The 25,876-nt window shown below is 52.7% G+C and overlaps 1 protein-coding gene across 1 annotated transcript in view; it reads left to right on the top strand.

The window, feature by feature from the left end:
• The window catches only part of RP1L1 (RP1 like 1), a 50,944-nt gene continuing 25,276 nt past the window's right edge, over positions 209 to 25,876 (top strand). Inside the window, exons 1-3 of the mRNA XM_021073064.1 lie at positions 209 to 826; positions 5,256 to 5,397; positions 7,371 to 12,808. Of these exons, the coding sequence (XP_020928723.1) occupies positions 218 to 826; positions 5,256 to 5,397; positions 7,371 to 12,808 (6,189 nt within the window). The 5' untranslated portion in view covers positions 209 to 217. The remainder of the gene's footprint in view (positions 827 to 5,255; positions 5,398 to 7,370; positions 12,809 to 25,876) is intronic.

Genomic DNA, 25,876 nt, shown 5'->3' with positions numbered 1-25,876 from the left:
CACAGGCAGGGAGTGTTGGGGGGATGGGATTTGAACACAGATCTTCCGATGCCCAAACTTTGGCGATTAACCTGCCTCTCCAAGGTTGAGAGGAGCAGATGTGGGGTGGGAGGGAGCAGCTCTGTAACAGGCGAGAGGAAACACACAGTGCCAGGTTGCTGTCGTGTCTGAATTTCCTCTTCCTCTGATCCATTTCAGCGGCCTGGCCCTCAGCACCATGAGCAGCACCCCGAGGGATGCCCAGGCCCCCAGCCACCGTGAGTGCCTCCTGCCTTCTGTGGCCCGGGCCCCCTCTGTTACCCAGGTCCCGCCGGCCAAGAAGATAACCTTCCTCAAGCGAGGGGATCCCCGGTTTGCTGGGGTTCGCCTGGCCGTCCACCAGCGCGCCTTCAGGAGCTTTGGGGCACTGATGGATGAGCTCTCTCAGCGTGTGCCGCTCTCTTTTGGGGTGCGCTCCGTCACCACGCCCAGGGGCCTGCACGGCCTCAGTGCCCTGGAGCAGCTGCAGGATGGTGGCTGCTACCTCTGCTCGGATAAGAGGCCCCCCACGACCCCCAGCGGGCCATGCTGGCCACGGGGAAGAAGCCCTTCTGCCTCACATTCGCAGAATTTTGAAGGCCGCTGTGAGGGTCCAGGAACACCCTCTTCCTGCAAAAGTCTCAAAACCCCGCGGAGGATAACACTGGTTAAGAACGGGGACCCTCGGGTCCAGCAGACAGTGGTGCTCAGCCACAGAAACATGAGGAACCTGACAGCTTTTCTCAGCAGAGCCTCGGATCTTCTGCACTTTCCCGTGAAGCAGGTGTACACAACCAGTGGGAGAAAGGTAAGATGAGGGATAGGTCAATTCCTTAAAAACTTCTCTGGACCACAGCTCCAAACATATAGCCGGAACCAGGAAGTTATTCCTTAAAAAGAGGCACGGATTGTCCTGCTACTAATTAAAGGTGAATAAAGGAGTTCCCTAGTAGCCTAGTGGTTAAGGATCTGGTGTTGTCACTGCTGTGGCTCAAGTTCGATCCCTGGCCCCGGAAGCTTCTGCCTGACCATGGGTGTGGCAAAAAAAAGAAAAAAAAAAAAAGAAAAAAGGTGATAGAGTGGAGACATTCAGTTAATAGAATGAGCAACTGCTTTTCATATATATATATTTTTTTCTTTTTTTTTTTTTTGTCTTTTTAGGGCTGTTCCTGTGGCATATGGAGGTTCCCAGGCTAGGGGTCTAATTGGAGCTGTGGCCGCTGTCCTATGCCTGAGCCACAGCAATGCCAGATCCAAGCTGCGTCTTTGACCTACACCACAGCTCACGGCAATGCCGGATCCTTAACCCACTGAGCAAGGCCAGGGATTGAACCCGCAACCTCATGGTTCCTAGTCGGATTCATTAACCACTGAGCCATGATGGGAACTCTGCTTTTCATATTTTTATCTACCATTTAATAAGCTCTTGGTCTATACCTTTCACACCTCGATTATTTTTTTATCCAGTCCACTTTACAATCTATTTCAGTGAGAGTTCAGTGTAGGAAAGAGAAAAGACTAGAAGTGCCTTAAGTAGAAAGCAATTTAATGCAAGGCATTGGGTGGGTGGAGGGGTGCTTACAAGTCTTTGGAAAACTTGGGAGAGGGTGAACTCCAAGCTGGGTCTGAAGAATGGCACCTAGCATCCTGCAGAAAGCTGCAACCTCTGCTTGAAGCTGCTGTGATTACTGAGCTGGGGACTCCTTCTCCGTGGTGGAACCCTAGCTTCTAAAGCTAGATCAGTATGCCACAGCTGCACCTTGATACCCAGGAGCACAGGCCACTGCTGACCTAGGGCCATCACCTCCCCGTACCCCTCACTTGCTTCCCAGCCACAACCATCAGAAGCAAGATGAGTTGGTGTCTACCTCGCTGTCTTCTCAGTCTTGACCCATTTGATGGAGACTCTGCTCAGCAGATTGCAGTTCTCATTCTCACTATAAGAGTCCATCATGGCAGCTATTGATGGTCAAAGTCCAGCTCTCAGTTAGCATTGCACCCTATTTTCAGAGGTGATCAGTCAAGAATCTGTGGCATTACTTTGTGTCATGCGCTCCCAGGGTCCCATTGTCACCAAGACACTGTGACAATGTGCCTTCAAACCTAGCCAGCTCTGATAACTAATCCTTGAGATGTCTATTGCCTGCAATCACCTCTGATACCATACCCTGTACCGCTCTTAGTTCAGTGCAAAAAAAAAAAAAAAAAAAAAAAAAAAAAACAAAAAAAACCCAGAAACCTCTCTAGGAACCTTGAGGATCAATGAATTACACACAAGAATTTTGTGCTTAAAGACTCATTGAAAGGCTGGAGGAGCATGGGCTGGGTTCCTGGAAATGATTCTCAGAACATCACAGAGCTGGCCTGTCTGGGTAGATACCTCTGACCCAATCAGGATTGTGGTTCCCTGGAGGATGTCACTAATGATTGTGCTCAGTACCATCCACTGTTGCTGTGATCCAGAGTGAGGAAGCTTACACAGGAAGCTGGATCACTGAGTGTGGCTGGAACACTGAGTGTGGCTTCTGCCATTTCGGTTGCTCCTGCCTCTTTGCACCTTTGACCTTTTTTTGCTGGTGGCAGCAGTCAGAAGCAAAAGGAAGATGGCCTCTGCTTTGCTATCATTTTTCGTATCTTGTTTAAGTGACTAACTGGTGGAACCTGTTTTACATTTATCACTCTAGCTGCAAGAGAGTCCAGGAAATGTGTTCAGAGCTTTCTAAGTTCTGCAGTGTTGGAAAGTGAGCAGGACAGAGGTTGACTAAGCTAGGGAGGGCATAGCATTGACCAGAAACACTCACCAGGCAGTTAATATTAGTACCCCCTTTGGATAGATAAGAAGATTGAAGGAGGTGTGGGAGGTGAATGGATTGGGAGTTTGGGGTTAGCAGAGGCAAACTATTATATACAGAATGGATAAACAAGATCCTACTGTATAGCACAGGGAACTATATTCAATATCCCATGATAAACCATAATGGAAAATAATATGAAAAAGAATGTATATATATGAATAATTGAATCAGTTTGCTGTCCAGTAGAAATTAATACAATATTGTAAATCAACTATACATCAATAAAATAAATTTTAGCAAAAGAAAATTGAGGCACAGAGGTTAAGTAATTTGTTCATGACTGCAAAGCTGGCAAATGATAGAGGCAGTATTAGTGATTTCATAGTGGTGATGCAAGAAGCCTTCTAAATGATGGTGCATTTACTATATACCAGCGTATGCTCCCTGCAGAGTATACAGACAAATGAAACTAGGTGCCTACCCTCAATTAACTACCTTTTAGTGAATTTGGTGAGAGGGGAAAAAGCAGGTCCAAAATAAGTTAATTGGAGAAAATATTATTAGACTTTTTTTTTTTTTTTTTTTTTTTTTTTTTGCTCTTTTTAGGGCCACACCCTTAGCATATGGAAGCTCTTAAGCTAGGGGTTTGAATTGAAGCTACAGCTGCCAGCCTATGCCACAGTCACAGCAACACCCCATCCGAGCCATGTCTGTGACCTACACCACAGGTCATAGCAACACCGGATCCTTAACCCACTGCAACCTAGTCAGGTTCGTTAACCACTGAGCCATGAAGGGAACTCCTTATTAGACTAATTTCATATAGACTTACTGCAGAGCTATTAGAATTTCTGTAAATAAAACAATTTCATTGCTCCCCAGGAAAAGCTATGTCATGATTATCAGTTTGAAAGTCCTTTGCTGGATGAACACTGTTGTTATTGATCTTTTTCTTTCTTTCTTTCCTTCTTTCTTTCTTTCTTTTTTTTCCCCATGGATCCTAGACTTCTTTCTAGGAAGGGCACACTAGCCCTCAATTCTTTTTTCTTCCCTGGAAAGTTCTGGTTTCCTAGAAGCATGGCTATATTTATAAGCTGATAGACTTGGGTCATGTTTGTATTTTTGTGGTAGGATAGAGATCTAAATCAGAAATAAATGACCTAGTAGTTTGAAACAAACCTCTAATTAACCAGGTTGCAAGATCTGATGTCCTGCAAGTGTGCGTGTCATTTTGAGGGGAGAGGATGCACATGTTCTCTTTTCTTCATTTCCTTGTTAAAGAGCACACCCTTTTCATTTGAGAAACTGACAAAGAACTGATTCTGTCCTTTAAAGATGCTGTGAAATCCCCCAACACTGCTAACTACAATGTAATGCTCTACATTATGCAAACCCTCTGATAGGCAGGGGACCTCAGGGCCAGGTGAGATTTTCTGAAAAGCGGGGAGCTCCGTCCGACCTGGAATGCAATCCAGCACTGATAGTGCCCATTCAGCTCCCAGCCCAACCTCCTGCTGGTGGGTGTTGAGGGAGGTGGGAGGAGGATGACGCAAGTTTTGGGGTGGGAGCCTCAAGAACCATGGGAGGAGCTTGGAAGGGAAACGTCGTCTGTGCCTTGTCCTCTGCTCCACCGGGGACAGAGGTAGAGGCCCTGGGCTTGGATTAGTCCGGGAAGCACAGATCAGATCCAAGAGAGGACTCTGCCTACAAAAAGGCTGAGATGGTGAACCAAATCTCCACACAGGAGCCGGAGGGCCTTCTGTTACGGTTGATTTAAAACATAACATGGTCCGGAGTTCCTTGGTGGCCTAGAGGATAAGGATTCTGCGCTGTCACTGCTGTGGCTCAGATTTGATCCCCTGGCTTGGGAACTTCCACATGCCATGGGAGCGGCCAAAAAAAAAAAAAAAAAAAAAAGAATAAAGAAGGCAGTTCTTTAGGATTTCCCTGGTGGCTCAGCAGGTTAAAGATCTGGCATTGTCACCGCTATGGATCAGGTCACTACTGTGACTTGATTCAGTGTCTGGCCCAGAAATTTCTACATACCGTGAGCATAGCCAATAAAAAAAATAAATACAAAAACAAATACATAAATAAAATATATCCTAGATGGAGGAAGTATGGGTGGAGAAGCAAGTCAAAGGCTTCTGGAAGTCTTTTGCACCTAAGGTATCCAGAATAATGTCTACACCACAAGCCTCCTACCGGGTGGAGGAAAGGGTGTGGGTAGAGAGGAAGATGATGGCAGTGTGACCCCAGCCAGTTATGGAGGTGCGATGAGGAATGTCTGGGATTTTCCCTTTGGGTCAGAAATCTGGGATGAGATGAGCAAATATCAGGAAAGGGACCAGAGAGAATGGATTCAACCTCTACCTGCATCTCTTTGGGTGGAAGGGTGTTCCTGCAGGCCAGGCCTCCTGACCCCACCCTCTCCTTCCCCAGGTGGACACGCTGAAGGCTCTGCTGCGAAGCCCCTCGGTGCTGGTATGCGCGAGTCACGAGCCCTTCAGAACTCTGGCAATGGAAGATGTCCGAAGAAATGGAATGGAAACTCTATCTGGGCAGATTTTAAGGAACAAAAACGGTGAGTAGGTTTGGGAGTGTCCCAAATCTTATTTGCACTGGAGGGTGGCTCAATAGGGCTGGACAGAGCTCCTCTCTAGATAATTTAGAAAACTTGCCTTTGGCCCCAAGTCTTGGGCATCCCAGTTGTTTGAGGATCTCTCTTGCCTTTTCCTCCCCTCATCACCATCACCCTTAAATGGGCTGGATATTACCTGGGGTACGAGAGAGAGGAGTCTGGTATTTAAAGAGAACGAGGATTAGGAGATCCTGAATGCTAAGCTTCTAGGACCACAGTGGATATGACATTACGGAGGCAGTAGCCATGGGTATATGATATTTGCATCTTTCAAGAGTCATGACTCTCTCAGGCAAGAGTGGAGACAAAACAGACCAAAATAAATAACCATCTATCATCCACCCATCCATCTATATAGTCAACCATACATTCATTCCAAAAAGCCTTGGTGCTAGAAGTAGCCTTGGCTATTCTTAAAAAACACATTATTGCAGTTCCCTGGTGGTGCAGTAGGTTAAGGATCCAGGATTGTCACTGCTGTGGCTCTAGCGACTGCTATGGCACAGGTTCGAGCCCTGGCCCAGGAACTTCTTTGTGCCATGGGGGAAGTAAAAAAAAAAACAACAAAAAAACCCACATTATTTTAAAAGCATGATTAACAAATACAGAGTAAAAGTTTCAGCTAAATCTTTGGTATGACAAGGGGCAAATTTGGGGAAGTAAACAAAATGATAACCTTTGTGAAAAGCAATTAAGAGAATGATGATGGCTTCAGTGATTGCCACAAGTCTGGTACTAAGGATGGAAAGACCCATCAGCCACAGCCCCTCTTCTGCAGGAGCCCCCAGGCTCACTTGGTGTCTGCGGAAAAGCGGGGCTTGGAAAACCTTCTTCTGCCCAGTTGGACTTGAGGCATCTGCTCTTTTGCTGGCACAGCCTTAACCTGTGCCAGTCCCACCCTCTTGCCAAGCATTAGCGCAGGAGATGAAATGAGAAAGTCCTGAGGGTTCCCGTCTTTCTTGAGGTCATGTCATTCTACCCCCAGTGACTCCCTCTTCTTCTCTTTTCCATGGCTGCTATATAGGGACCTACTATTGTATATCCAGGTCCTTCTTTGCAAGCATTTATCAACCCCAAAGCTTGATGAGTGTTAAGATGATAAATCACCACTGATAATTGCAAAGCATTTTACAGTTTCCAATCAGGTGTGCATGCAGCAGCATATTGATTTTTGCTTCTGTGCTGGGAGTGGGAGTGAGCAGGGCTAGGAGTTGGCTCTGGGCACTTTTGCTCTGCAGCCAACTCTGCTGTTTATGGAGAACCTACTTTGTGCCAGCAACTCTGCAAGAAGTTTTTTTTTTTTTTTTTTTTTCTCTTTAGGGCTACACCTGCGGCATATGGAAGTCCCAGGCTAGGGGTCCAATCAGAGCTACAGCTGCCAGGCCATGTCACAGCAACAGCCACGCAGATCCGAGCTTTGTCTATGACCTACGCTGCAGCTCGTGGCAAAGCCGGATCCTTTACCCGACTGAGTGAGGCCAGGGATTGAATCCGCATCCTCATGGATACCAGTCAGGTTTTTAACATGCTAAGCCATAAGGGCACTCCCTGCAGGAAGTTTTATATGCACTGCCTTGCATCCTCAAAACAAACCTCCCAGGTAGATAGCATTACTCTTACTTTACAGCTCGAGAAAGAGGCTCTGGTAAAGACTACACCGTTAGGAAGTGGCAGGGTTCACAGTGAATTCAGACTTCAGGTCCATCTCACTAGGCTATGCTGGTTCGCACCCTGGCAGCTCTGTGAATATGAATTCTAGAATGGTTTCTGTCCTCCCTACTGGTTTTGGAGGTGGCAGGCATGTACAGATTGTGACAGGCTTGTGACCCACCTTGATCCTTCTGCACCGAAGCTCCTCCCACCCTAGCAGCTCACTCTCTCCCTCTTTTCTCTTGCTCGTCATCGTTGTGCACCAGGGAGCTGGGGGCCCAAGGCCAAGCAGAGCGTGATCCACGAGCGGTCCAGGCCGGCCAGCAGGCCCAGGCAGTTTTCCCTGCTGTCAGAGAGGTCTGGGCTCAGCGACCCCTCGGTGTCCCTGCCTCCTGACTGCATGGACCCTGTTCCTGACAGGCACCCTCAGGACATGCCTGTCCACCTCAGCCCATTGGTGGCCGGTGATGACTTTGAGAAGAATGTCCGCATGAACGAGGATGGCAGCCTGTCTGTGGAGATGAAAGTCCGTTTCCACCTGTTGGGGGAGGACCCGCTGCTGTGGTCCAGGAGGGTCAGGGCGACCAGCACCCTCTCGGTGGCCGGTGGGGAGCGCCCCGTCCTGGGGGAGGCAGAACCCCTTGGTCATGTGTGGAAGGGCCACTCTGGGGACCCTTCAGAGCCTGGGGCACAGGGACTGGGGTCCTGCCAGGCAGGAGGCGTGGGGGCCTTTGACCGAGGCCGGTGGCAGCAGGGCTCTGGATATGAGATCTGGATGAATCCCCTGTTTACCTCCCAGGGGGAGCGGGCGGCCTCTCCGAGGAGGTCTGGACAGACCCACCACGCCTGCTCCAGGGTTCCCCGGAGCCAGGGGGCCATCATCAGGAAAAGAAGGAGCAGGGATAGTGTCAGCCCTGCCTCCAGTGACAGACCCCCCGAGGGCTCTGAACCAAATTCTTCCTGCTGCTCTAGGTCCCTGGAGGATGGCGTCAGCAACTATGGCCCACATCTGGCCTCCAGGGCTGGTGAGGGCACAGGCCAGGGTGCCACACCGTGTGGCAGGGAGCACCATCACTGCCTGAACCCTGGGGCCTGTGGCCTGGCAGATGCTCCTCCTGACACCTGGATGAGCGCTGGGTCTCATGAGGAGTCCAGTGAAAGGGGTGAGCCACCCCAGGCCTCCCCCAGCAAGAGTAGCAGGGCCACGACTTCCTGGGGGGCCACCCAGCCGGGAGGCCCTGGTTCCCTCACCCTCACCGTGAGCCCCTCATCTTTAAGGAATGAGGATGCAGAGGCAGAGGAGAGTGGGCCGGGCACCCAGGACAGGAGCGGGTCTGGGGTGAGTTTGTCCTTGTCTCCAGGCCCAGCTAGCTCTGGGGACAGGGCAGGTGGCCGGTCCCCAGCTTCTGCCCGCGCCTCAACCCTGGGTGGGAGCAGAAAGCAGGAGGGCAGAGCAGGCGCCCTGTCCTCACCCAGCATTTCTGGTCTCAGCCAAAGGGCCCAGAGGGGCCGCCCCAAGCAGCGCCACCACCCAAAAGACCCCCAGTGCCCACTGGACTCTCCTGTGTCCAGGCCGGTGCCAAGGCCGCCCAGCAGAGCCAGGGCCTGTCCAGAAGGCCCAGCCCCTGGCCTTTCTGGAAGCCCCAGTAGTGCCAGGAAGCCAGGTTCCTGGTTCTCTGCCTCTCTTCACTCCCAGGACGCGCGGGGGCTCAGCAGCATTGCCATTACCCCCGTGAGCAATTCTGACAGCACTCCCAATCTCTACTCCCCAAACTCACCCTCCGCTGAGACTGAAGGGGGCCCTGGGTTCCAGGCGTGCTCACCGGCTCCCACACCTTCAAACACATCCGGCTCTTTCAACTCCCACACTGAACAGGCAGAGGGTGACAGTCCCAAGCCTCCCTGGCCCTTGGTCCTGCCAGTTGAGAGGCCTGAGGGAGGGAGGCTGGGATCACACCGAGGCAGCTGCTGTTCACAGCTAAGCACGTGGTCACTGGCCCACAGGTCCCCTGGGAAAACACAAGCGCTGCCGGCCTCTCGGCCTGGGGGCTGCCAGGGGCCCTCCTCCAGGGCCTGCCTGGCGTGCAGTAGGTTCTGTCCCATGCCCCCCATGCCACGGCCTTCTGGCAAGAGGCATCCTCCCCGTGGCCACAGCCAGAGCGAGGGCAACCCCAGTGCTGATGGAGGGGTGGGCGGGGAAGGGGAGGGGGAGGAAAAGCTGGACGTGTGTCACTCTCAGGCCCCCAGCTCTCAGGAAGGGCCCTCAGGGGAAGCAGTCAGAGCCGTGAGAAGGGGCAGCCCCTGCCGAGGTCCCAGGCTCAGAAAGTTCCAGGGGCAGGATGCGGATGGAGGGGAGGGCCTGGAGGAGCAGGCGGAGGATGGTGGCATGATGCTGGGTGCCCTGCCCCGAGCCTCCCCGGAAGCTGTGGTCCGGGCCTGGCTGAGCAACATCCCAGAGGAGCCCCTGAAATATGAGATGGTGGATGAGGGCGAGGATGTGGCTGGGCTGGACCCTGAAGGCCTCGAGGGGGACCCAGTTTCCACACGCTCCCCAGATGACCTGGAAAGTTCAATTCAGGCCAGACAGCCATCCCTGGCAGAGGCCACCAGTGAGAAAGCAGAACCAGATGGAGTGCTCCCGGTGCCTGGCAGTGCCAGCCCCACATCAGGAACAGGCCTTCCTGGCAGCAAAGTCTCAGAAGCCCCTCCAGAGGCTGAAACAGGAAAAGGGGCAGCTGTGGACCATGGGATGGGCCAGGGCAGGCTTCCCAGCACAATCTCTGCCTCCGTACAGATCGTAAAGGTGCTGAAGGGCTCTGAGCAGGGCCGGCCCAGCAGCCTCCCTGAAGTGTCCAGCTCAGAGGGCAGGAGGCTTGGCCGCTCGGCCCTGGCCCTCATCACCTGTCTTGCCAGGCTCCACTTCTTTGATGATGACCTTGGGTCTTCCACTGGCCAAGTGAGGTTCCTGGACTCTCCCCGGTACCAAGAGCTCCTGAGCACCTTCCAGGCCTTATGGCCGGGGAGTGGGCTTGGGCACAGGGACCTGGTCTCTGGCCTCCAGGAGCTCGGCTGGTGCCAGGCCCTGAGGGACCTCAGATCACACGCTGCAACTGAGGACTTCACGCCAACGTCCTCCTCTGGTGTGGATGTTGGCAGTGGCTCTGGAGGCTCAGGGGAGGGCAGTGGACCCTGTGCTGTGGACTGTGCCCTGGTCCCTGAGAGGATGGAGCTGCCCTTAAATGTCTCCTGCCAGAGGCCTGATTCTGGAACCTCCGTTAACCCAGAGGTTCCAGGAGACCATCAGCCGAGTGGCTCTTGTGACACCAGTGAGGATGGGGCAGAAAGGAACAGCGGGGAGCAGACATTGGGCAGTGACCTGGCTGGAGGAGCTGAAAACATAATGAAAGAAGAGGGGGTACAGTTAGAGGAAATACAAGAAGAAAAAGAAAGAGCGGAACTGCAAGAAGAGGCTGCCAAAGGGTGTCCAGAAGAGGGAGGATCTGTGGGAAAAGAACTGCCAGGGGCGGGCTCTCAGAATGGGGCGGGGGCTCAGGAAGATGCCATCCTGCAGGAAAAGGAGGCAGGAGGCCTTGTCTCGGCCACGCTGAGCCCTCCAGGGAGGAGAGAGAGCCCGACAGAGCCCCCTGGGAGCCTCGGTGAGAGGAACTCGGACGCCAGTGGGAGTCAAAGTGGACCCAAAGCTGAGCCTGCTTTGGAGAAGTTGCCCAGAGCAGCAGAGACAGGCGGTGGGCAAACCCAGGCCAAGCTCCACCAGGGGGCTGGCGAGAGGGGCACGTCCACAGCCCGCCGAGGGTCTCTAGGACCTGACGCCCTCTGGGTGTCCAGGCTGCTGAAGAAGATGGAGAAGGCCTTCCTGGACCATCTCGCCAGTGCTACGGCTGAGCTCCGAGCCCGCTGGGGCCTGCAGAGCAACGACCTGCTGGACCAGATGGTGGCCGAGCTGCAGCAGGACATGGGCCGGCGGCTCCAGGACAGCACCGAGAGGGAGCTTCACAAGATCCAGAGCTGGGCCGGGGGCACGGCCCTGGGGCTGCCCAGAGAAGCCCTCCGCTGGGAGGCATCCCTGCAGACAGAGCAGCGCAGATGGCGCCTCCGGGGCCTGCACAACCTCTCTGCCTTCTCGGAGCAGATGCAAGGCTGGGGTCCTCTGTCCTTCTCCCTGGAGGATGTGCCAACCTTCAGAGGGGCCCTGGGGACCCAACTTGGGGAGGAGGCCGAGGGGGAAGAGTTCTGCCCCTGCGAGGCCTGCATGAGGAAGAAAGCAGTTCCTGTGTCCCCAAGGGAGGCGGTGGCGGCCAGCAGCGCACCCATCAGAGAGGCCTTCGACCTGCAGCAGATTCTGCAGAAGAGGAAAGCAGGGTGTGCTGACGGGGGGACAGCAGAGGTGGCTCCTGCCAAGAGAGGGATGGAGCCCCTTCGGAGGGACCCCTCAGGGATGGACACTGTCCAGGGATCAGGCCAGGGCCCTGGGGCAGAGGAGGGGGACAAGGGTGAGGGCAGCCAGACCCTTGGCAGAGACGAAGGTGCCCGGAAAGCAGAGGAGGCAGCTACTCAGGAGAGGGGAGGGGAAACAGAGCCCTGTGTGGGCAGCGACCCGGAGCAGGGCGTCGGGAAGGAGGAAGAAAACACGGACAGGGGCTCTGGGGCTGAGGACACTCAGGAGGGCAAAACCTCAGGAGGAGGTGATCGTGGTCCAGGAGAACAGGATGCTGGTGCCTGCACCTCAGAGGCCCAGGAAGCTGAAGGGGAGGAAGAGCCAGAGTCAGGACGAAGTCAAGGGGAGAGAGAAGGGGGTGCTCGGGCTGGACAGTCAGGTGAAGCTTCTGGAAGTAGCAGCCCAGACCCAGAGGGGAGGCCCGTGCTGTCCCCAGCCCCAGAGGCAGACACTCCCTGCCAGAGGTCAGGCCCAAAGTCAGGCCTCTCCTCCTGCAGCACGGCATCTCTGGAAACCTGCTCCCAGCTCTCTCAGAAAGGCTCTGAGGACGAGTCTTCAAGCAGACACACCAGGAACATGGAAGATGAGTCCAAGGACATCCCTGATCCAGAGAAAAAAGTCACAGGCGTGCATACAGAAAGCTCCACTTCTGAGCAAGAAGGGACCCCCTTGGGCTTAAGGACCCGAGAGATAGAGACAGAGGAAGACCAGGCTCCAGAGCAGGAGGAAGAGGAAGACCAGGCTCCAGAGCAGGGAGCAGAGGGAAACCAAGCTCCAGAGCAGGAGGAAGAGGAAGACCAGGCTCCAGAGCAGGAAGAAGAGGAAGACCAGGCTCCAGAGCAGGGAACAGAGGAAGACCAGGCTCCAGAGCAGGAAGAAGAGGAAGACCAGGCTCCAGAACAGGGAGCAGAGGAAGACCAGGCTCCAGAACAGGGAGCAGAGGAAGACCAGGCTCCAGAACAGGGAGCAGAGGAAGACCAGGCTCCTGAGCAGGGAGCAGAGGAAGACCAGGCTCCAGAACAGGGAGCAGAGGAAGACCAGGCTCCAGAACAGGGAGCAGAGGAAGACCAGGCTTCAGAGCAGGGAGCAGAGGAAGACCAGGCTCCAGAACAGGAAGAAGAGGAAGACCAGGCTCCAGAGCAGGAAGAAGAGGAAGACCAGGCTCCAGAACAGGGAGCAGAGGAAGACCAGGCTCCAGAGCAGGAGGAGGAAGACCAGGCTCCAGAACAGGAAGAAGAGGAAGACCAGGCTCCAGAGCAGGAGGAAGAGGAAGACCAGGCTCCAGAGCAGGAGGAAGAGGAAGACCAGGCTCCAGAGCAGGAAGAAGAGGAAGACCAGGCTCCAGAGCAGGAGGAAGAGGAAAGCCAGGCTCCAGAGCAGGAGGAGGAAGACCAGGCTCCAGAACAGGGAGCAGAGGAAGACCAGGCTCCAGAGCAGGAGGAAGAGGAAAGCCAGGCTCCAGAGCAGGAGGAGGAAGACCAGGCTCCAGAGCAGGGGGCAGAAGAAGGCTCTGACTTAGAAGCCAAGAAAGTAGTGCAAAGTCTCACTTCCACCGAAACTAGTTTTAAAACCCCCCCCAAGGACAGGACTGATGGCTTTGGCCAGGACGACTTAGATTTCTAGAGATCCAGCTGCGAGATGGTCCTGAGTCTGGAGCTTAGCCCCCTGGAGATGCACAAAGGACAGGGGCAAAGATCAAGGACTTGCCAAGGACACAGCCATCCCACACTGCTCGGGTTCTGAATTCTGGGGCTTCCGAGACCCCCAAGGCCCATCCACCCACTGCGTGAGGGAGGGTCATCTCCAATCTGCCCTGTTTCTGGTGGTCCACTCCCCCTCGGTTTGCCTGCTGAGCTGACGATGGACTGACTGGCCACGGTCCAGGAGAGGTTTTGCTTGTGTTTGGATTTTGCCAGCAAGGGTTTCCTTCATTCTCCTGCCTATCGATCTCCAGCTATTTTTCTCCTTGGCTTGTCTTGGCACTGACCTCGCTCGACTTTGAAGTGCTTTTTTCTAGTCTTGACTATATTTGGTGACTCTGCAGATATGAACACTTAGGAGAAGAGGATAAATTCAGGGTCATTGGACAAAGTTTGTTTTCAGCCCCAAACTCCAAGTGTCTTTCCTTAATTCACATTTTTGTTTTGTAATGGAAAAAATTGGAAAAAGAAAGAAGGTACAACAGTCACTCACAATTCCATCCCTCAGGGATAGCTTGTGTCAGCTGTTTGATGTATTTCCTTCCCATTATTTTTCTAATTATTTGGTAGCTGTGCCATCCTTATAGACTTTTCTAACTTAATATTATAATTTGTTTTATTTAATCTCAAAATCTTCATAGCTTATTTTAAAATGTTTGAATAATATTTTTAATTCCTGAATAATGTATTTTGAGACTATAAAATGCTTTTTTAACCTTATCCCTATTGTTGACCATTTAGATGGTTTCTGTTATTTTTTCTTATATATACAGTTTTCCCCTGAACTGCAGATGAATATCTTAAAGATTTTCAGGCACGGGATGACTGGGTCTAAGGATATAAACTGTTTTAAGGCTCTTGATAGCTTGCTGCTAAATTGTTTTTCTAAAAGTCTGTATTAAATTAGATCACCTGGCTCACCACATTCTCATATTTGGTAGAGTCATTAAAAATGAGAAATCTTAGGGAGTTCCCTGTTGGCTCAGTGGGTTAAGGATCTGGTGTTGTCACTGCTGTGGCATTGGTTTGCTCCTTGGCCCAGGAAATTTTGCATGCCTTGGGAGAGGCAAAAAAAGAGAGAGAGAGAGAGAGATCTTTTGCTAATTTTATGGGCAAAAATAGTACCTCATTTTGACATGTTAGTTATATTTGATTGCTAATGAGATTAAATAGCTTTCTGGTTTTTTTAAAAAAACTATTTGCATATAAATTATGCATGTATGTCTTTTTTCCATCTTTTAACTAAGACAGTCTGTGCTGCAGAACAGGTACTGTTCACCGGTTTTTAAAATGTCAATGTTAATAATAAAAAATAAATAAAATAAATTAACAAAAGAAAACGAAGCAAATGTTGGGTGTAAGCTGTGTCCTCATGCCCAAGGTCATCTGCTCTGCTCTGTTTCTGAGTGTTGGAGATGTTCTTAAAAAATTTGACATATTTTTAAAATTTCTGTGGAGGTGAGTTTTCAAAGTTTTCATATTGAAAATATATATGAAAAAGAGTATATGTATACGTGTATAACTGAGTTACTTTGCTGTATACCAGAAACTAAGACAACATTGTACATCAACTATACTTCAATTTTTAAAAATAAATAAAACAAAATTTTTAAAATATGTAAAATATGTATATGTGCAAAAGTATATATATATATATGTGTGTGTGTATGTATATATAAGTGTGTATGTATGTGTGTGTGTGTGTGTGTGTATACTTGTATCTTAACCAGAAGCCCCAAATGACGCAGATTGCATTCTGAGCTTGGTTTAGATATGGTGATATGCGGGCTTATCCAGAACTAGTCACTATTAGTTGACAAGGAGCATCCACTGTGTACCTCTTCTGTGACCTGAGGCCCTCGGTCATTTCCTAAGAGATGTTCTAACCCGTTTGCTTTATCACCTGCTACGTCTCCAAATGACAGAGACAGCTACCCCTAGGACCTACTGAGATGGCACATCCCTAAAGTGGCATGTCCATCTCTGGTTGAGAGAATGCAATGGAAAGAGCATGGGAACAAAGACTTGGAATTGGATGACCAGGCTCAAGTCGCAGTCATACTACCTCAGTTTCAACATCTGTGAAATGGACCGAGTAATATTTTTCTCACTGCATTGTTGAAAAGTAGATGCAATAACATACGAAAACCCCTTACGCGTATGTTGGGAAAATGTCAGTGTTTTAATTAGAACTGCTAAGTTTTCAACAACCATTATATGTCAGATATTGTATGAAACATACATGACCTCATTTGATCTCAGCGTGTCTGTGAAGTGAACAAGTTGACAGTTATTGCCATTTCACATATGAAGTAACCAAGATAAACTTGTCTAAGCTCACACAGCTAGTTCATGGCAAAGTCAGGATTTAAACTCAGGTATTTCAGACCTGAAAGTCCACAACTTTTTCCATTGTATCATGTTTTCTTCATTTGATTCAGGCCCCCTAAATAAATCACTTAACTAAGGGTGATCAAAACTTTGAATGGATTTACTGCAAAATAGTTGACTTATTAAATCAGGTGGGATTTCTTGTTCAACTGATTGCATCATGTCCTTAGTGATGTTCTCCTTAGGTAGATGCTGGGAACTCAGGATATCCTGGTTTTTTAAAGCTAAGAGTTGACTTCCCATCATGGCGCATCAGAAGCAAATCTGACTAGTATCCATGAGGATGGGAGTTCAAGCCCCGTCCTTGCTCAGTGGGTTAAGGATCCCGTGTTGCCATGAGTTGTGGTGTAGGTTGCAGATGCAGCTAGGATGCCCTGTTGCTATGGCTGTGGCGAAGGCCGGTGGCTGTAGCTCCAATTTGACCCCTAGCCTGGGAACTTCCATATGCCACACATGTGGCCCTAAAAAGCAATAAATAAATAAGTAATAAATATTAAAAAAATTTTTTTTTAATTGCTGTTAATGGAAAATTGTGATTTCTTCTGACTTGGAGGTGAAGTGTTTCAGGGCCATCAGCTAAGGTGGAGCTTTGGATGTCTATTCCCCACCCCTCTTCTTTGTAGCAACCGTACTGCATGGCAGGGCAGAGGCATCAACATTTTCCAGGTGACAAGATACCCATCTTGAAAAAGTGAATTGCCTGACTCACATAGCTGGCTATGCTGAGACCTGACACCAGGTTTTTCTCTGTCTCTGACTTCATATTCCCCTGTCCCCGAGCTAAGAGGCCCTGCAGAGCAATGCAATGAACACCAACCTCGTAACCCAGCCCCTGCCCCCCTGCACGGCCACCAGCCTCCCCTCACCGGCTTCCAGCACCCAAGTTGGACCCTGAGACCGAGGGGCTGCCTCCAGAAGGGCTTTCTAACATGTCCGGGGAAAAAGGAAGCTGTCCTTGGTCTGCAAACTCTCAATACAACTATAGCTTGGACGGGCACGTGTCCTGAGAGGTTTCCAAACAAATCAGGCTGGGGAGGTGGTTTTCCTTCACTTGAAGGACCATGGAACCTACCTAGAGATCATCATTAAAATGGACAATTCCTGGATTCCCTGCTGGCCCAGTGTTGTCACTGTTGTGGCTCAGCGTCTATCCCCAGCCCGGGAACTTCCTCATGTTGCTGGTGCAGCACCCCCCCCAAAAATGGATGGTTCCACTTGGGATATTCAGATTCCGTGTGTCTGACAGGGGTCCAGGAAATGCATTTTAATAAGCTCCTGGGAGTGCACCCATGCATGGTCTCCCCCTAAAGTTGCCTGGATTGTATGGCTGGACCAACCCATCAGGACTAGGGGTCCTCAGGGAGGCTGAGCACATTTCACCAGCCCTGCCAGAGCCCTGGGCACACACGCGCACATATACACACACACACACACACACCTCCCTGCCTACTGTCAGCAGCCTCATTAGCTAGTCTCCTGGAGGGACAGTGTGGGTGAGTCAGAGCCCACCTTTCTCCGTCCCCTCTCCTGAGAGGCAGTGGGGACAGGTGAGGAGATTTCCTCCACAGGCCCCCAGAGGCATGGGGGGCGGTAACCCTGGCTGTCTGTGGGACTCACCTGGGGCAGATGCACACCTGGGCTGCAGGGGCCCCCGGCTCACGCTCACTCTCACTCAGCTGCCAAGTGGCCCCAGCTTGGTTAAATGTTCAGACCTGGCAGGGGGCACTGTCACAACCCAAGGCATTCAGTTTGTTGAGGAGAAGACCGACTGAAGCCCCCACAGGTCAGGGGAAGGCCTCGCCCCCACCACTGCTGCCCCCCCATCTCAACTCACTGCCACCGCCCCGCCCAGAAATCACTGCTAGGGGCCAATTTTCCAAACACTGGGGCCTAGCTTGGTCATTGTCTCCCAAGATGGTGGTGGCCCAGGGACCTAATGATGTTCCCGACCCAGGGACAGTGTCACCTCCCCATGCCCCTCACCAACCCAGCTCTGGCTCCTCATCCTTGGCCTGAGCATTACACCAGAAATGCCGGTATCTTCTCATGCTCAGCCCAGTGCTTGCCTCCTTCCTTCACCTCCCTGGAGGCCCTCACCTGCTCTTGCTGTGTCTGCTCCTATTCTGGTCTGGTGACTCCCCATGACAACCTCTGACCCCCTATTGGACTGCTGATGTGCTTCTATGTGGTACGTCAGCACTTGAATCTTTGTCACAACCCTGCAAGGTTGTCGTATCACCACTTCAGAGGTGAGTTGCTCAAGGACATGTGGCTGATAGATGCTGAAGCCATGATTTGAATTCAAACCTGACTCCCCTAGGCCTGGGCTCCCTCTCCCATGCAGCCAGGCCCTGGGCCCCAGGCTCTGAGAGACCCCTCTCTTCCCTCCCCTTGGAGCCCCACTGCCAGAGCCAGCCAGGGTGGCTGCCCTCCAAGGGCTCCACCTCTGCCCGCCTTGCTGTCCTGCCCTTGGCCTTCTGGGCCTTCCAGGTTTACACCTCGTCCTAGCCAGTGTCTCTGCACCCCAGGACCCACCCTCCTTGGCAGCATCCCTGGTTCTACTCCCTCTCCTCCAACACCACTGGTCTCTTCCTGATCAAAAATGGGGAACGTGTGGTTTTCCAACTGCAGGCAGCCTGGGGAAAGCACTGAAGGTTTTGTTTGTTACCACAACTGGCACCGCCAGTTATGTGTGCAGTGCGGGGGCCAGCATGAACGCCCTGCACATTGAAGGCCAGTTCCTCACAAGGATGGGTGGTCCCACCCCAGATGCCATGGACATTACCACTGCTGCATGTTACTGCTGAAGAGACCCAAATTCGGGAATGTAGTGGCTTCCCCAGAGGCACAAGCACAGGCCTGGAGAAGACAAGCATCCTTCCCTTTCCACCGCATGGCCTCCCAACATTCCAGGCTGACTCGGGAGCACCCTGCCTCCAGGTGAAGGGATGAACTGGGGGACCTCAGAACTCCAGCCTCACTCCAGTTCAGGGAAACGTCAAAGCTGGGATGCACTGCCTGCCACGTGCAATGGATGGAGGGTAGGTGGTGACTCATTTTCTTGGAAAAGGCTGAGCCCTGCTGCATCCTATTTCGCTCTAACCCAATGTGGTGAGCTTCTCTTTGTCCTTGAGAGACAGGCCTCAACAGGACAGGCAGCCCCAGAAAAGAACCAGGGGCCAAGAGATGTCTTTGCCAAGGTCTTCTGTTCCTCTGTTCCGCCATCCAGGAGCAATGGTCTCCCTTCCCCGCTTTGACCACAGTCTCCCAAGCACACCTCACCTTCCCAAAGGCATATCAGAATCAGAGCCAACAACAGGTTCTGAACGTAAGGGATGAGGGTGAGGAGAGGAAACACCTGCAGGATAAACTGGCCTGTTCCCTCCCGGGTCCAGGGCTCTTCAGCTCGGCTATGAAGCTGGCCTTAGAGACAGAAATTATAACTTACACCGAGAGGTTCCCTGCCATCATACGTCATGACAGCAAAGGCTCATTGTTTCACTGTGATAGGATTCCCTCAAATTACCTGGACCCACATTTTGGGGCATGCTACACCCCAAGACTGGTGACACTTTCGTTCTGTGTCAGCTGCTGAGGATACAGAGATGAAAGTACCGCCTCCATGAACGCCACTCCTAGACCTGCTGTGGTCCCTCCCTGGGATCATCGGTCAGCGGTGCTGCCCTCCTGGCGGACAAGTGAAACAGCAGTGTTCCTGCTCATGTGCCCACCCATGGCAGTGACAACAGGAAACCCAGATGGTGGCTGAGAAAACTGGAAGATGGTTGTGGAGGTGGTCCCAGCAGCAACCACACAGCAAAAAGGCTGGTGTTCGCAGTTTTTTGTTTTGTTTTGTTTTGTTTCTTTTTTTAGGGCTACACCCGCGGCATATGGAGGTTCCCAGGCTAGGTGTCTAATCGGAAGTGTAGCTGCTGGCCACAGCCACAGCAACACAGGACCTGAGCTACGTCTGTGCCCTTCACCACAGCTCACAACACCACCAGATTACTGACCCACTGACCCACTGAGCGAGGCCAGGGATTGAACCCTCATCCTCATGGATACTAGTCAGATTCATTTCCGCTGAGCCACAGCAGGAACTTCCTGTACACATATTTTTATATAGCCCTTACCTAAACCTGTATGAATTAACTGAAATTCACCCTTCCTTTCCCCCATTCCAATTACACACCCAGGAAAAACATCCTGTAAAAAGAAGGAAGGGGCAGAGGAAAGGAAGGACAATTACCCCAAACTTCGACTTAGATTTGCCTAGACTCTTCAGCAAAGAGGCCAGGGATCAAACCCGTGTCCTCAAGGATGCTAGTTAGATTCGTTAACCACTGAGCCACCGTGGGAACTCCTATGTTAGTTATTTTGACAGGAGCAGTGGCAGACTGGGTCTTCTCCAGGCAGAAAGGATGGGAGCCAGGATGCGGCACGTTTGTCCCGAGCTGAGGCTGGGGGTCAGAAGACTGTCAAATGGGAGTGACACCAATTAAGAGAACCAGCATCAGGCGGTGTCTGTGGGTAGTGGATGGAGGGCAGGGAGGATACTGAGAGTTCCAGAAATGCTGCCTAGTTGACCAGCGGGCTCTGATGACTCCCAGGCCAGTGACCTGGGAGACACTTGTTCCGAAAGGCAGAAGTGTTTTCTTAGAATGGAAGAGGGTGGGAGTGGGCATCTTGGGACCTCCTTAGGGACTTCCAAAGAAGGATGGTGGGACTTCGGCCAGTGTGAGGGCTCAAGGAAGGCCAGGCCTCAGCCAGCCCTGCTGTCTGCACCAGGGTGGCCCTGGCTCCAAGGCCCAACCAGCCACCAGGTCCCCAAATCAGAGACTCAGGAAGGGGTGGCTGAGAATCTAAGAAAGGTGAGGGCTGCTGTAGGGAGGGGAGCTGCTCGACGAGGCAGAGAGAAGGCAGGACTGCTGGGACCCCTGTGATCCTGGGGGAGGGGATCCAGGCCACCACAGGGGATGTGGACTTCTCCAGTCTGTGTTCCCACCTGAAGCCATGCACTGAGAAGGTCAAGATGGCCCTCCTCTCTGCACTTGGTCCCTGGACGTGGCGCTGTCCCTAACCAACAGCAGGGTGACCTGGAGCACTGGAGGGTCATTCTTGGAGGTCCTCAAGCCTCCAGACCTCCCCTCCAGCTCCAAGAGCCAAAGATTCAACCATGACAAAGGAGCCCAAAGGAGAAGGGATGACTTTCCATCTTACCCAGAGCCACTTGGCTTTGGTGACTGGTGACAGTGAACCAGGGGAAAGGCACTACTGTTTTCAGAGTCTCTGCGTCCTAGAAGCAAGAAAGAGACTTGGACCTGGAGGACCTACCCCTTGCTCCTCCAGGGCTCTGCCATTTATACCTGCGTCTCTGGAGCCATAAGAGCACAGAGGTCCAGCGAGGTCTCACCCTGGCCTGAGATCACACAGCAAGTCAGTACAAAGCCAGGCCTGGAAGCTGGGCTCTCAGATTCACAGGCCTGAGTTGGCTCCACAGCCCCGGGAGCCCCCCAACTGTTCGCGTGGACGGTGAGCCGGGCAGGGAGGGCGTCATCGCAGCCTAATTAGAAGCTGTAGAGGAGCCAGAACATGGGGGTCGTGCTCGCAGATTAGCCCCCCTCCATAGATCATAGGCATGCCAAGGACATAATAAATAATCTGCCCAAAGGTTTTAAAGGTAAAAATCAGCAAACCATTAATAACGTCCCGGGCACCATACATCACGCTGAAATCTTCCCATTACGCCGCTCCCAGAGCCGATCGCATTTTCTAGGCGGGTTTTTTTCCCCCTCCCTCTCCAGTGTATTCTGCTGCACCTCTGAAGCCCCTCCCCTGCAGCCCGTGGGCCAGGAGGGAGGGGAGCGTGACCTTCCTGTTCAGGATTCCCCACCCCAGGTCCTTGCAGGCGTGTGGGTGGGGGCAGCCCTTCCTTGGGATCCTGTGTTTCTGTGTTTCTGCTCCACTTGTTCTTCCTTTTAACAGAAGGGGTGGAGCTCGCCTACCCCCAGCTCTAAGTAGGAATAACCCTTTGCCCTCTCTCTCTGAAAGGCCAAGGATGCTTATTTAATTGATGCAACGGGGATCACTTTAAATAAGAGAAGTGCTGACCTCGCACTTTCCAAGCCCTGATGTCCTACGCTCTGTGGCCAGGGGCAGGGAGCTCCGGGGCCCAGGTGCCAAAATTTGGGTGCTTTGGACCTGCTTTATAATTTGAGGGTTACCTGTGGTATCAGGAGCTGTAAGGAGGCAAATTTGGAAGAAAGAAGCCGGGCCGGCAGCCTGATGGCCTGATGGTTGAGGCACGGGGATGTGGCCACAACGCGGTGGAGAGTCAGGCGACGCGTCTAGCGTTGGTTGTGTCCCCTCCCTTTGGCCTCAGCTTCCTCAGCTGAGTTAGAAGAGGCAGCTCTCGGCAGTGGCTGTGTGCTGCCCTCCATGAGTTCTTTGAACGGCTTGAGGTTGAGTGGTTCCCCAAAGTCTGTTCTCCAAAACAGAGACATGGTTTCCTGGATGTAGGATGTACCTGGAAAGCACAGGAGGACCTGGCTCCTTGTTGCCTCCTGGGAAGGTTCCCCCAATGGGACCACTGGAGGGAGGGGTGCTCTTGGGCTGCGTGGGGAAGTGGCTCCTGCCTGGCTCTTTGGTCATGAGCTGAGCTGAACTGGTGACTTGAGAGCAGCCCCGTCCCTCCTCTGGGCCCATGTCTTCATCTGCAACGTCCCTGGAGACCCTCCCAGCTCTGACCGCCCCCCCCCCCACTGGTCATTCTGCAAAGCTCTGCAGCAGTGGGGGCTAGGGACTGCGGACCCCCAGCCTCGGCTGTTTTTGACCTTGGCTAAGACATACACCTCTCCCTGGCTCAGAGGTCTGTCCCTGTCCCCCTCAATTCCACAAAGTGGACCACCAGACCCCCCCACCCCACCCCCACCACCATGAGGGGCATATTTCACAAAGCACAGCCTGGTTCCTTAGGCCTTCAGAACCAGGCCCAATGAAGCAGCAACACAAGGTCTGCTGTATCTCTTTGACGGATGGGGAACGGAGATGGGCCGGTGAACAGGAGGATGGAGAAATCCTCCAGCAAAAGGCCACTTGTGGAGAGAAGCTCAGGGTGGGACGGCCAGGAGCAGGGTTTGAGGGCCACAGGAGATGGATGGCTGTTAGGCAAAGACAGCCCCTCTCCATGAAGGACGTTAAGGAGATGAAGTCCCTTTCCCTAGAATAGCTCGAGGTTGGCTACAAACCCTGCACACTGAGAGCAGCTCTCAGCTGGAACCACATTTTACAAGACTCGGATTCCCCAGGTCTGGTGAGTAACATTCCAAGTCGATTCTAGGGGTAACTTGAGGCTGGGCCCCAGCTGTCAAAAAGGAGGCTTGGCCCCATGACCGGCCCCTTCCAGCCCTGGCGGGCACTCCTGCAAGACCAGCAGTCCCTGTAGCTGAAGGGACTTCCGAGAACAGACCATTTCAGTCACCTGTGTCCCAAAGGGTGCCTCCTCCACCCAGCACAGGGTCCCCGAGGTCACATCGGTTGATCCTGTTGGCAGAATCCTCTGTCAAGTCTCCCTTTGTATCCGCAGTGTGCCCATCTGCTGCACCCTGTTTACCAATTGTGTGTTCTGGGCAAGTTACCAATGTCTCTGAGCCTCAGTTTACCCATCTATCAAATGGGTATAGTGCCCATCTGCTAAGTGGCTAGGAGAATGAAATGGTGTGATAACTGTGGGCGTGCCATAGTGAGTATTTAATAAATGAGTTATTCTTGGGACAAGCTGGAACTTAGCTGTTTTAGGGGGTACAGAAGCCTACTGGGGTTCAGCTGGAGGAGAGAAAGCACATTCCCACTGGAGGGGAGTAAGTTGGAGAAGGTTTCCCAAAAGAAACAGCATTTGACCAAGCACTTTGACAAAAGAGCAGGGCTTGGGTGGGAGGACTTGGGAGCTGGGATGAGGGCTCCCCACCCAGGGGAGGGGACGGAATGGTCAAAGCCTGGAGGGAGATTGACCATCACAGAGGGTCCAGTTTGACCATCACAGGCCCATGGGGGAGGGCTTGGCATGAGAGCCTGGATCCCTGGCTCCGAAAGGCCTGGTCCATCTGTCACCCCAGGCTAAGCTCTGCTGCTGAGACGTCGGCTCTGATGATGGAATGCACTTTGCCTGCCAGCCATCCCAAGAGACCCTGGCCCCCCTCGGTTCCCATCACCGTGACAGACCTCTGGCCCCCTCTCAGGCCTTGATGGATGGCCCCCACGCTGGATTTCATACATCTCCGTCTTCTCCAGGAGCTGTGACACAAGTAATTGGTGTCACCTCTGTTGACTGCATGCCAAATGCTGACAAAACAGTCCCTAACAGGGCGCTCCGGGGCGCTGCCCTTGATTGTGTAGGCGAAGGAATGGCCAGGGACTGACCCAGCACGGCCCTGAGCTCTCAGAGGTGACCCAGGGAGAGACAGCGGGCTCCATGACCAGTGGGGGCCAGTGAAAGGTGTCCCAGCCCCAACCTGGATGACGTGCTGGGGTGGCACAGTGTTAGGGATCCATGTTCGCCCCCAAGGCTGCACTGGCGGCTGACATACAGCTCTCTGGTCACTGCCATCTTCATACTCCTGGGTGGCAGATAGAGGGGGGAACAGGACTCTGGAGGAGGGGCCCTGCCTCCCTCCTCCCAGCAAAGATGCTGCCCTTCCCCAACACAGGTGATGAGTCTAAGGTTAAATGAGTCTCATCTGTAAACACAGGCCTTGGCGAGGGGAGGTGTTGGGGGCTGCGCTTAGGTGGGAAAAAGCCAGGTCAGCTTCTCAGGACCAGGCAGACCTTGCATCAGGCCAGGCCCCATCTGGCAGCGCTGGGGCCTTGGCCTTTCTCACCTCCAGGGCAGAGAGAGGGAGGGGCCTCCCAAAGGTCTCATCCTTCCCAGGAGGCTGCGGCCCCACCCAGGCACGGCACGCGGCTCAGCAGAGGCCTGTGTGAACCCGGAACTCGCTCTCCTGGGAGTGGCCCAGAGAACACCTGGCTACCGGCCCTCACCAGGGTTCGACCTAGAGAGTCTCGGCTAGTAGGGGGCTACAGGGGTGGAGGGGCATATGTCCACTTCTCTCCATCTTCTAGAACCTGCCCTTTATGTCTTTTGTCTTTTTTTTTAGGGCCGCACCCGCGGCATATGGAGGTTCCCAGGCTAGGGGTCTAATCAGAGCTGTAGCCGCCGGCCTACACCACAGCCACAGCAACGCAGGATCCAAGCCAGGTCTGCAACCTACACCACAGCTCATGGCAATGCCAGATCCTTAACCCACTGAGCAAGGCCAGGGATCAAACCCGAAACCTCATGGTTCCTAGGTGGATTCGTTTCCACTGAGCCATGACGGGAACTCCGAACCTGCCCTTTAGAATTTTGCCTTCAAATTCAGCTAAAATAGTAGGCAGCAGGGGCCTGGGACATGTCGGCGGCCTCCTTGAGGGCCTTTCATGACTGGCCCCTACTGCACCTTGGAAGGAGTTCTGGGACACAGGGTCCTTGAGCCCAGGAAGCTTCTAGGGACTTGCTCTGCGTTCTCTTTGTGAGGACTTTGGAAAGGCTTGGTCTTTGTTTTAGTATCAGAAATAACATTTTGGTGGTTTTGTTTGGTTTTTGCTCCTCCCCAACAACCTGTGACGGGCCGTGTTTCTCCTTTGTGGTAGCATCTGCGTCCTTTGGCTGCGTGGGGACCGCACAGCAAGCACTGCTGGGTCCTCCCCCTCTCTCCTAGCTCCATTTTTTTTTGGGGGGGGGGCTGTGCCTGCAGTATGTGGAATTTCCCAGGACAGGGATAGAACCTGCACCATAGCAGTGACAACACTGGGTCCTTCACCCACTGAGCCACCAGGGAACTCCCTCTCCTGACTCCACGAAACCTCCCTGCCCTGACTTTTTCCCTCAACTTCCCTTATTTCACTTTAACCTGTGACGTTGTCTGTATCTTAAAGGTTGTAAGTCCTTCTCAGTGTGAGGTGGGGCTAAGCAGTGACGAAATAGACTCAGGACCCCTGGTCTGGATTTAGGAAAGAAACAATATTCCTCCAGGCTCATCATTCATCCCCAGAGCTGCCCCTCCTGTGGTCTCCAGTTCTGACTTGGGGAGATGTGGGTTTTACAGTCTACTCCCTTCGCTCCACACCTACTACACACCGTGGGCCATAGACAAAATGGCGATGGCACCCAGGCCATCTCGGTGGCCAC

This window comes from Sus scrofa, chromosome 14 (genome assembly GCF_000003025.6).
Source record: "Sus scrofa isolate TJ Tabasco breed Duroc chromosome 14, Sscrofa11.1, whole genome shotgun sequence".
In the NCBI taxonomy this organism is placed as follows: domain Eukaryota; kingdom Metazoa; phylum Chordata; class Mammalia; order Artiodactyla; family Suidae; genus Sus; species Sus scrofa.
Note: the sequence above shows the minus strand (reverse complement) of the source record. Positions and strands in the feature narration are given on the sequence as shown.